Genomic DNA, 12,392 nt, shown 5'->3' on the forward strand with positions numbered 1-12,392 from the left:
TATACTTGCAAATCTCATCACTCAAATTGCTATGTTTCTTCAACCCATACTAGTCCCAGACTTCTGATCACCCATAATTCATGTTGAGACATACAATGGATTCGAGACATCCATTTGGTAACCTACTCATTAAACAAAAACAGAAATTTTAATTGAAATTGTTTTCTAAAAGAAACCGATACTAATTCTTGGGCAAAAACAAGCAGTGACTGATAGGATTCGAGACACTCATCACAAGACGACCAGAACATGAGCAAACTGCATGCTTACCCCATGACTAACTCTACGGAAAAGTAGCAATTCGTAATTCACACTAATTCATTCAGAGAAAAAGAATATGCACATACAAGGATCACTGACCAGTTTGTAAAGAAAAACAAACAACAATGGACAAAGTCACAAACATACATACAATCAAAGCATCTGATTTGTTGCAGCCATCAATGCAACGTTGGAGATTCTGGAGAAGCTAAGCAATTTGTGTTGCATCTTTTGGTGCTCGTTTGCAGATGTGATGTTTTTGTAAACACCACAACCGAGTCTTTTGACTGAAGCCCTCGACGATCCAAACATAAATTAACACCATAAAATCAACAGCCTCTTAACTCTTCACCAGGACACTGAAAAAAAAAAAAACAATGCAATCTTGAGATGGAATCTCAACATGCAACCGATCTAAAATGTATTATCGATTTTTCCATAAACATACAAATGAGAAAAATAAAATAACTTTACATGCTCTTCATACAAACCTTCCATCCTTCAACCTCTCATCACCCCATCTTTGGGAAGACCCCAGAGAAGTTGGGCAACTTATCCACATGCTTCAGTGCTCGCTCTGCGATCTGCCTCGTCCTATAGTCCCCGTGACGAAATGCATCAACCAATGCTGTCCCGACATTTTGATCTCCTGAAATCTCATAAGCGATCTCCTCTTTCCTCAAAATCCTCTCAACTGCCCACACAGCTTGCTGCTTGAGTGTCTCTGTGCAATTCTCTCGCAATATCTCTAGAATCGGTTTAATCCCATCCGCATCATCCAAGACTGACACTCCCTGTTCAATGTCCACCCCATCATCCAACAGAGTGCACAAAGCTGACAAGGCAGCCTCAATAACCTTCACATTAGCATGATCTAAACAAGCTACCAGCTTCTCTACTGCCCTCCCTTCCAACAAGCAGAAGCTATCCTTTACTGAACAGAAACCATGATGGACTCGGCACAGCCCATTAATAACAGGCGGGTTACCCAGACAAGGAAATATAGTACAACAGAATCCTGGTTCCGGAACAACTGGGATCCTTGTCAGATGTCTTGATTGCTTGGAGAGATTCTGCAGTGCCTGTGCAGAGACTGTTTGCACGTTATCAAGCCCATTCATCTGAAGCAGATCAGTAAAAAGTGCACCAAGATTGTATTCACGAGCAAGAGCAATGATCTCAGGTTGACCCTCCAGAATGTATGTGAGTCTTGAGAGAACCTTAACAAGCCCTTCGAGAAAAGGAGTGACAAAACGGCCCCCCCCACGAGTGATCCCTCGCCTGATACTTGTCACTTTGGAGACCACTATCTTGAAGGCCCCTTCATCCAGAAGCCTCCTGGTTAAATCAGAGTCCCTCTCAGGAAGGTTAGCCAGTAGACCGACAGCATCTGCTTGCTCTTCAGAGATACCGTTGTTCTCTGCAATGACATTAATCAAGCTGCTGAGCTGGCCAGCAGTACCACGAAAAGCATCAGCCAGCTCTTGACCCATATCAGGTGAAATATTGTGCAAAAGTTTTATAGAAGCCATTCGCACATCCCTCTGTGGAGCTTCAACAAACTGAATGAGGCTAATGGTAGCACCGGAGCTTTTTATTGCAGCAACTATATTCATGAAAGTGGTGGAAGAACTTGTGAGCCCAACAAGAATTTGAAGGAGCTTGCATTCAATTGCAGGCCCAGTGTTACTAATCAGATGGAGGAGATTGTGAACAATGTCTTCAGAAACTAAAGTCCGATGATCTTGATCAAGGGGGATGGACTCAAAATCAGCACCAGAAGACACAATGTTGGCAAGAACTGTTGCAGATACCTCTTTCAGCCTCATTGGTAGCTGGTTAATGCCTACAGTGAATAGGTCCTTGACAAGCGGGGGAAGGATGCCTGCTTGAATAAGTATCTTTGCACTAGCTTCATAAGAGGATATCTGATTCAAAGCCTTGAGGGTAGCTTCTCTAGCTTGCTTGCTCCCACTTTTCATTACATCAACTAGTGCCGAACCTGCTGTTTGGGCTACAAAGACTTTCACATCATTGCTCAAAACAAGCTCTCCAAGGTAGGAAGCCATGGACAATTGCGTGTCAGCTGAACCTGCAAAGTTTTATATGTGATTTAGAGAGAAGAATTGAATGAAAAAGACTGCAGTAATAATTCATCCACAAGAGCCAGATAGTCAGTAATAAAAGCATAACACATTTTGTCTAAACAAGCTCTGTGTATTTAGAAATTGTATTAAGACACCTAATCCATCCAAACCCATGATCACAAGTTCACAACAAAGAACAACCACACATCAACATGTTTGGGCAACAAAAAGACAAGTTATACACAATACAAATGAATACACTAGCACGATAAACCCAAAATTATAGGGCATTTCTGTAATAGCTAACTAATATGCCTTGCAGAATAGAAAGAAAAAAAACCTTGAAAACTAGCTTAGCTGTAAAAAAGGAACAAGACCAGTATAGAAAACACAAGAGAAAAGTAACAGAAGCTAAGCACCTTCCAGGAGAAGTGTAAGAAGTGGCTGCAGTCTGCCATTTTCAGCCATTTGCCTCACATTTTTTTCACACTTCTCCAGATTTTGCAATGTCTTATCAGCTTTCTCTACAGTTGAAATGTTTTCTGATTTACTACTTGCCATCCCAACCAATATCAGAATTGCTCCACCAACTCCACCGATCTTTTCACATAATAATTCAGACTTTGAAAGCTCATACAATAATGACACAGCTTCCTCCCTCTCTTGGGAATGTTCATGTGACAAAAATTTCACAATTGTACGGATGGTGTCCCCCGCAGCTATAACATCCTGCAAAATGGCATATCAAATATTTTATACATCCAAAAACAGAAGTAAAAATTTAAGTACAAAAAACTCCAGAGCATCTGCAAACCCAACATCAGGCAACCTTGTTATCATCATCCCCTTCAGCTACGATGCGAAGAGTTTCTAGTGCTTTTATTCGCACTTTCGTGCTGCCATGCTTCAGCATCTCAGCTATCATTGGTATTAACTTTGCATTGCGCACAACATGCTTGTTCGACCTGCTTTTCTGGCAAATATGTGCAATGTGATTAAGGGCCTGTAAAACATCAACCTCTGGGCTCCCTGGAGACAGTATTCTACATGCTTTGTCAAGCTGAACAGAGTCATTCCTTTTGGTCCATTCTTCAATGGTGTTTCTCAGGGCAATACTGGGATTTAGGTCAGTGCTCTTTAACTCTTTCTGTGTCAATGGACAGGTTGGCCTCTTTCCACTGTCCCTGCATTCCCTGAACCATTTCTCAATTGCTTCTCGCTCAAAAGTCTGCCCATTCTCTATGGTAACAGGATTCCGCATAACTTCCTTCGTGAGAGGACAAAGAAATGCATCATAAATAGGCTCGACATGTAAACTGTCACGATAGCTCTCATCAGAACGGCTACCAGAGTCGAGGTTCCCATCCCAACTTTCTGCCATCTTTTCAGAGAATCCTAACACAACAGAAACAAAATTTAGAAGCTTTCAAAATGACCAACAGTATGTAAAGATGTGAAGAAAGAAGAGAACAAATGTCTTAAATATTGGCAGCATAAGGTGTTTCAGTATGTTGTCGGCTCAATACAGTCAGCACGTTCCGTGTGCCAATTAAAGGAGACAAAATCGACTCAGCCAACACCAGTGTGGGATTGCTCTATTCGGCATGACATGGCATGAAATTTTGCATGTCAACTAAGACTATCATCTGCGACTGCTTTGTCTCTTTCTTTTCATATACGGGGATGTTGCAACTATATATGCTTGTGTCAAAAAACCCACAAATACCTTGAACTGATAAGAAAAAAAATGATCCATTTATATCCGAGAGAAAAACATAGCCTCGATCTTGTTAGTGACCTGAATGCATAAACCTAGATTTTTTCCCCCCTATAAAGATATTGCAAGACCGTATGTCATATAGGCCTCATGGCATAATTTAACTGATTGAAGTCAAGTTCAAGTTGCAAGAGGCAGAAGTTCAATTTATCACAGAGTAGAAAATACGAAAAAAAACCAGGTAAAACTGAAGCACATCTATACGAAAGTATTATGCCTGAGAGGCATATATGACAAAATTATAAGATTAAAAATACAAAATACTTTACAATCGTGACAAAACATGGACTAGAAGTTTAGGTTTACTCATTATTTATCCCCACCAAAATTTTCAATTAAGCACAGGTAATTGTTATAAACAAGCAAATTTCAGAGAGAATACAAAGTACTACTAAACAAATCTCAGAATATAATCCATCAGTCTCCATGACAGATATGTAGGAAGAATCAGTCCCAAGGAAGACTGCCAGACTGGGTCATCTTTAAATATGCCAGAAATTCGAACGAAGCAATAAAACAAGCATTACAGCAACACAGCCTGATGGGATATTCCATAAGCTGAGTACTTAAAAAGGTAGATGATAAGATGAGACAGAAACTGACAGGCCAGTTGAGAGTTGAGACCTAAACCTTCACAACGAGCTTAGGTTCCATAGCTTTCAATTTCCTAATGGACACAAAATAAAGAAAGAGACAAAGATAGCATTATGTAAAAACTTGTTACTACACAATGCTAAAGTACAAAGATCCACACGCGCTGATGTGCTAAGGACAACTAAATGCATTAAAAGTTGATGATTCCTTTGAGAGTATCTTTCGGGGCCACTCAAAATAGCCCAAAAAAAATTTTATAAGAAATGCTTGCTAACACCAAGCAAAAAGTTAATCCTTTGATGAACACAATCTAATAAGACCAGTCTGGCCTGTCTTTGCTATCACAAAAAACAAAAGGCCTAGGTTCAAACCAAATTTAATCAAAACTACAATTGTAACATACCCTTTTTGGCCTTTGATATTCTGTTTAAATAAATGGGTTGGCCTAGGCATTAGAAGTACATTGACCAAGACAAGAGATATGAACAGAAAGAGAAAGCGAGGGGGAAAAAACTTCAGCTGAATCCAATCCATTGTCATGTAGCATCATATTAAGCGGGTCAAATTTGATTAAGTCATTTGTTCTTTGCTACAAAGACATAGAACTGATCCAATTCCAACCTCCTTGCATTCAAACTTTAGTTAGTTTTATTTGAAGATGGGTCAGACCAGATTTGATAGAATCACATTTAACGTCTACTAGGAAGATCCAAACTTTTGAAACAAAATATTTTGAAAAGTTTATGACACTGTAAGTTGTCACAAAACAAGCAAACAAGAACTGCTTTGAAAAGCATAAATGTTCAATTTTATTATTTTTCTACAAGATGTGGTATATCAAATACTCAAATATGCCTTTGATGGTGAAGACATGATGGCTAACTGGGAAAGCTCATGATGGACTACAACATTTAAACAAGTAGAGACATGTAAAGGAAATACAATTAGTTGAGAATGAAGACGGCCAAACAACATAATGGAATCAAATGAAAGATAATCAAATTTGGTTGGATGACAAAATTTTAAAAAAATTGTAATAATCAAGTAAGAATTAGTGGTTATTCAGACCAACACATTTAAGCTGAATAATTTTAGCATACAACAGAGATGACACTTACAGATATATGGCAAATCAGAATGAAATTCATCAAAATTGGTTAGAAGATATTTTAGGGTGTGTTTGCTATGTTTATGTTTGAGGTATAGACTCAAAAAGAAAATAAATTTGATAGATATATTTATGTTTTTGGTTCATAATTCTAATTGAGACCTTTTTTCAAAACTGGAAAGTCATACTCATCATGCAGAGGTTACGAGTTCACATAATCTCTAAAATCAGGCAATTATTCAACTGATTCTAGAGATCATATAATTGTTCTCCCGATCACTATGATCATACCATGTTCATGGTTCACCAAGAAACCTTTTGTCCTTTTACTATAGTAGCACTAAGCAGTGACCATCAAATTACTCTTGAAAGCGGAAACAAATATTAGAAAAAACAGTATTTATGTTTCTTATTTCACAAAAAGAAACAACATAGTGACGATAAACACACCCTTAGCAAAAACATTCAGCAAAGTTATTCAAAAAGTGACCCTTAGAAATGTAAGGAAATTCATGGCATGCTAATAAAGAAACTAGAATAGTAAAAAGGATAGAAAAATCTAGAAATAGTACCTATATTCTAACGTAGTGATTTACACAGAACAATACAATTAAACCAGATGCTGTGATAGTAAAAAGTTATAAAGAATGAATCAGATGTCAATTCAATGTTAATTTCTTGATAAGGTCATGCAAGTTAGCCCGTAATCTTCACCTACATAATTGAATATAAGATCACCATTTGAGTCTTCTATCATGAACATGGATTAGCTACAGAAGACAGCTCAAGATCAAGAAGGATCCCACAAAGATACGGCAGAATTGCATGACAGGTTAATGACTAACACCGATGTTCTAAAGTTAGTGCACAGTCCTAGCCAAAGCAAATCTAGACACTAGAGTAACATGTATCTAAAGATGCTAGTTGGCACCACCTTTCTCATTCCATCATCTCACAACTGGAACCGAAAGAGGTCCAAGAGGTATCGCCAATGATGGAGTTCAATGGTAAGAAAAAATCCATGTGACAAATAGTTGGAATAATGGTTTGATATTCCCATTATTGTTTTATTGTCTCGTGTACATGTCTATGAGTTGCATCATCCAATAATAGATGAATGATAATTTAACTTTCCAATAAGAGTAGACACCCTTGCTTTACTATTGTTGTCAAAGTGCCATATTTGCAGATACCAGCATATTTGTGTTAGTATTTGTGTAGCATTAAATAACATGCAAAACTATATAACTGTTTCTGTGAATAATATTGTATATTTGTATGCCCAAGCTAAAAGTTGTTTGTATAGAATACTGACAAGGGTCAAAAGACATTAAAGATAAAGTCTTTTAACTAAGAGAATAATAAGAAAAAGTATACCGAAGCCAAATAAAGGCACAAGCAATAGAAAGATAGGATAGACAGATATAAATACATATGGATTACTATGCCAATAAGAAAAAAGAGAACTACAAAAATTTGAAATTAAAAATGCATGGATTTCAGTTTAGTAAATATGTTTTGTTCAAAGATGTAAAATTTAGTTGGAAAATTTAGAAGGCAGGTACACAACTATCAAATCCAGAAAACAGAGTGTATTCTGATCCAGAACTTCAGAAAATACTTATATTCCAACACATGAATTCACATACCCTTTAAATATAGTTTTCTTACCAAAAGGAACAATTATTTAAGGCATGAAAGACATAGAACAACAAGAAGCAGCTGTAAGATCTCCAATATCTGAGGTTAAGCACATTGATCTTCTCCGACCATTGAGTTCCATTGATGGTTATGTCATCACCAGTCAAACTAAGAGCCATCACTGTTGCTAACACGATTCTCTTTGGTCCTGACACCACTAATCCTAATAAACCTCATCTTGTTAAAACGATGCATCGAAATGTCTCCTTTGAACATTTAAACACCAACTTAAACGACATTCCTTCATTTTATCCTCAAATAGAACTACATTTAATTGGTCACACATGTAAATATATTTCCTTCTATCTTCTCAGTAATAGTACAATAAAAAACATCAAAGATGTCAGAAAGTGTTGAAATAGAAAAAAAAATTGATAATGAAACATATCTCAGTATATATTCAAACTCACATTATGAACAGAAATAACTTAATTCAAGAAAAAGTGCAAGACTAAAAAATAATTATATAGATAAAATCCAGATTTTATTCTGAAAATGACTCGACTTAGGGAAAGATTGAACTAAAGGATGCTACATCTACATCAAATGATGCAGTCTCCCATATGGAAGGCTAGATACAAGGAAGAAGAAAACAACAAAATAAAAAGTGAATAGAAAGAAAAAGAAACCAAAAAGAGAAAACATGAAATCCTTCATTAATCATCATCCAAAAAACTCCATTGGGAGCCTCTAAATGGCCTCAAAGCAACATATCTTAGTCCTTAAAGGATTTCTAATTTACTAACAACACATTTGGAATTTATTGGAATGTCTTGACTCAAAGACTCCAAGTTACCTAACAACAATTTTAAGGGACCTATTGAGCGCCTCAAAGGGCATTCTGTCCGCATAAACTTTGTCATACTGTAACATTAGTAAATTTTATATATAAACATTACTCTAAACTTCTAATTTTGATCAAGAGTACTAACACTTAAGACATATACATACATCTCCAAGCATCATGCACAAAACCCATTCAGTGAATAATTGAAAAGCACGGATCTATAGTCCATTCTCATAATACACAATTGACAATCAGGAGTCTGTCCAACTATATTAGGCATTTACAATGTGCATGATAATACTAAATTAATCCCACCAGGCATCCTTCTATCAGATGCAAAGAAGAAAAACATACAGCTTTGGTAGAATAAATTTTCATAATAAATGTCAATGGACTAAGAGATACATTTATTTTGGTAGCATTTTATCCCTGATGGCCAAATACAAAAGAATTATCTTAAGGTCCCTCAACTTTAAGTGAGAGCAGTTGACTTATAGCACAAAAAACTAAATTACTTAAGACAAACCCAATAAATTTGGTATTGCATAATTACAAAAAAGAATCACTGAGTCTTGTAATATAGAAAAGGATTAGCGACTTGATGTCAAGGGGTCAGGGTCACACAGTCTCTTTTCTTGCGACAATAAGGCTGCCTACATTGGCCACTCTCCAGACCTTGTAATGATGGGATGTTCATGCACAGCCACCTTCTTTTTCTCATTTTTAAGAAATGAGCTCCAAAATCTTGACAAAATTAGTGTCCAATCAATGATAGTAATCTTTCTAGTCTAGAAAATAACTACACTTGGAGAAACTGGACCTGAAACTATGATGCATCTTAAAGCCAACTCCAGGTTTTGGTTTCAATTGGAACAAAATGTGTGCTAAATCTTGCAAACATTTTCATATTGACAATTAATTTGACACATGATGCTTTGGGGATGAACATTACCGGTCATGTCTACTTTGGAGTTTAACAGTGGTGCTGGGAATGTTTCTTTACAGATTGTCAAACAGAGTATATCATCATCGCCCCAGTTTGGAAGGTCACTTAATCATCATCAATCAGGAACAGATATGTAGCAAGCTCATTTTTTGAAGGATTAAAGAAATTTCTGTCATCTTCCTTGCACTTTCTTATGCCCTCTTATTAATTTTTTTTCTATTTATTGCATTTTTCCTCATCTACTCCCTTTTGCATTCTCCTGTCTGTTCCTTCATCTATGTCAACTAGTACCTTTTTTTTTGCCTTTGCCTCTTTTTTGCTAAACCATCTATCCAGTGCATGCTCTACAATTACAGCTGATATGTATCTACTATTATCATGAGTAACGTAAAGATCAAAATTACATGGAAATGAAATATAAATATGTATCCAAGTGGTGGCTGCTGTAAGGAAACAAAATAGAGATGCAAAGACACACGGAGACAAATAGTTTACAAAGATAATGTCATTTTTGTGTAATATAGTGTAAATGTAAAATATTTGAAGTTGGGTTCATAAAATCCTTAGGATCATTAAAAAATCTAATTCTTATATTTTATATTATCTGATGTTGGGATAGTACAATTAAAAATTTACATTTACTAGAAGTCCCGCTCATGAATATAGGATATGGCTTGTAGGTCTGGAAGCCCTAGTCCTTGTAACACTATAAAAATCAGAATAGCATTACTTTCCTATTAACACCTGCCTGTTAGACAACTTGTTACATCACTATCTTACAAGCCTATGCATGTGGGAATAGGTAAAATGTTTTAATCCTTTAAAGTTAAAGCCCTGAGACCTTACATTGCTTAGTTTATCTTTTGATGTAAGATAATATTTCTTGCAAGCCACACCTATTCGGATCAGCTAAACCATATTTATGCACAAGAGATCTATGGAAAGTTAAAATGTAGAAGAAACTTGATGCCCACCTTGCATCCTATTCTTACAGGTTTTATGTTGGTAAGACAATCAAGTTACAGAATAAGCAATAGATTCTTAATGTAATATAAAATACAAAAGAACTTTCAGAAAAGAAAAAAAAATCATAATGACCTGTGAGAAAGATAAGAGAAAAAATGACAAGAGCGATAACATATGATTGAACATTTCATAATATAGAAGAATTGGAACAAAATAAAAATAATTGGAAAAAAAGACATATTCAGCTGTTGCCCTTTGGAAAAGTTATCAAACAAGAAATGCAATCTAAATTAGTAGTTCCTCATAATATTTCCAAATTATGTGACCTGGGATTACAGTAAAGAATTAGATTTCTTTTTAAGCAATCGTTAAGTGCTGGAGGCAAGATTTGATTCCAAGGCCTCGATATCAGCAACGGCTTTACTAGCTGGCACCTTCAAGATCTTTACTGGCTCTATATTGAGGATTGCAGTTAACATAGTTTCAATGTATCAATAAATTTCTATGGATAAAATGGATCTGAGGTTTCTATAAATGTGTTAACCATCTGAAATTTTTCCTGATAAAAGGATAATCGTCAGATATTTGCACCATGAGATAAATATATGTCCATAATTAGGAAAAACATCTGAATTTCGCTGGACACAAAGGCAACCGCTCAACCAACGTATAAATATATTGACACTGGGCACAATCTTGAAAAGGATCCATTCTCATCAGTTTTCACGAAGAATTCACCAATACAGCCACGTCCGCATCGGGACTTGACCGTCCTAGAGTCCAACAAATGTAAGTTCAACACCTAAATCAGCTGCCATCCCATCATCGACGGAAGGTCCACAAGATCTATGGGAGCAAACGAAGCAGTGAAGGAGAATTGAGCATCGGAAACCATACCGCTCGCTGCCACTCTTCTTTGGGATCTTTATCGACTCGGAAACCCTAATTTTCCGCTGCCACTGGACCCATGCCTGGCTCGCGCCCGATGCCCTCCGCTCCCCGCCGCCGAGGTCTCCGAGAAAGGCAGCCGATTGAGGCGAACGATCGGCGGAGGGCGGGGAAGGAAGGATCGACGGATCGGGCGAGATAGAAGGCTTCGGTATTGGGCGAAGAGAGAGAGAGAGAGAGGCGAATCGTTTGACTCGTCTTCCAGTCGTGGGGCCGTCGAAGGGTGGCAGGAGTTGTACGGCTGCTCGAAGGGGCTTCTGAGAATGAAATAAGAGTGAAGCCGACAATTTCCGTGGGAGGAACAAAAATATATTTAAAAAACAAAATTACAGGTATATCCCTTCAAAATAAATAATTTATCTATTATTCTGCTTAATTTTTAGTATTAATATATATCGTTACAAATCTAAAAAACTTTGTGTGCATACATATATATATATATATAATATTTTATATAATCATATTAAGATTTGTAAGAATAATTATACCATTTTCAAATTTTAGAAGGATAGATATGTAAAATCCCCTAAAAGGAAAAAGGTTGGAAAGACTTGGCATCAATTAAACAACACGTGGCACGGGGTTTGGTCTTCTTGATCAAAGGAAGTCGTTCAATCTCACTCCCAAGACTCCCATTTGATCAAATTAATTACAAATAAATATTTACCTTCTCCTACTCCTAATCTTCACCAAACAAGTCTTGTTTATTACTTCTGTTGTAATTGTTGACAAGTATTATTGTTGTTATGTAAATCATTCACTTGAATGATTAATTAGAGATCATAAATTAAGCCTACTCTTGTGTTGTTTTAGTTCTTTCAATTAATCCACTTGGTTTACACATGAGAGGACCAATAATTCATACATAAAAGTATGATTTTGGGGAATAGATATTGTCACAAAGCACATGATCAATTGGAATTCTGCATATGATGAATTATCGATGAAGCTCTTGTGTCTTATCAAGAAAAGTCTTGGTCAATACCATGAGGATCTTGCCCAAACAATGTATTTATAGGATTAAATAACTTTTGAATTCGCCTAATTTTGATTTTCTTTTCATGATATTAAAAAACAAAAATAAATTGGTGGGTGATGCATTAGACATGAACAATTTGATTGGAATTGAATAGATTAAAAAAGAAACAATCAATCCAATAACATGAAACAAATTGATTTGCGAGCATCAACTTGGATTTGATTTGTTCTCTCGAGTA

General features: G+C 36.3%; 1 protein-coding gene across 1 annotated transcript; it reads right to left on the reverse strand.

The window, feature by feature from the left end:
* Positions 1–292: 292 nt before the first annotated feature.
* On the reverse strand, positions 293–11,391 carry LOC135673515 (U-box domain-containing protein 44-like). Its single transcript, XM_065182545.1, has 5 exons — positions 11,125–11,391; positions 3,178–3,743; positions 2,768–3,077; positions 753–2,353; positions 293–620 (listed from the first exon to the last, which is right to left on the reverse strand). The coding sequence occupies exons 2-4, from the start codon at positions 3,727–3,729 to the stop codon at positions 774–776; spliced, it is 2,442 nt and encodes an 813-aa protein (XP_065038617.1). The 5' UTR covers positions 3,730–3,743; positions 11,125–11,391; the 3' UTR covers positions 293–620; positions 753–773.
* Between the last annotated feature and the right edge of the window lie 1,001 nt (positions 11,392–12,392).

Source organism: Musa acuminata, chromosome BXJ1-5 (genome assembly GCF_036884655.1).
Source record: "Musa acuminata AAA Group cultivar baxijiao chromosome BXJ1-5, Cavendish_Baxijiao_AAA, whole genome shotgun sequence".
NCBI lineage: Eukaryota > Viridiplantae > Streptophyta > Magnoliopsida > Zingiberales > Musaceae > Musa > Musa acuminata.

Coding starts and splice junctions, on each gene's coding strand:
- LOC135673515 (XM_065182545.1), bottom strand. CDS start 3,729: ATGGCAGAAAGTTGGGATGGGAACCTCGACTCTGGTAGCCGTTCTGAT. Junction 3,078..3,177: donor AAGGGGATGATGATAACAAG/GTTGCCTGATGT, acceptor GCCATTTTGCAG/GATGTTATAGCTGCGGGGGA. Junction 2,354..2,767: donor TCTTACACTTCTCCTGGAAG/GTGCTTAGCTTC, acceptor AAAACTTTGCAG/GTTCAGCTGACACGCAATTG.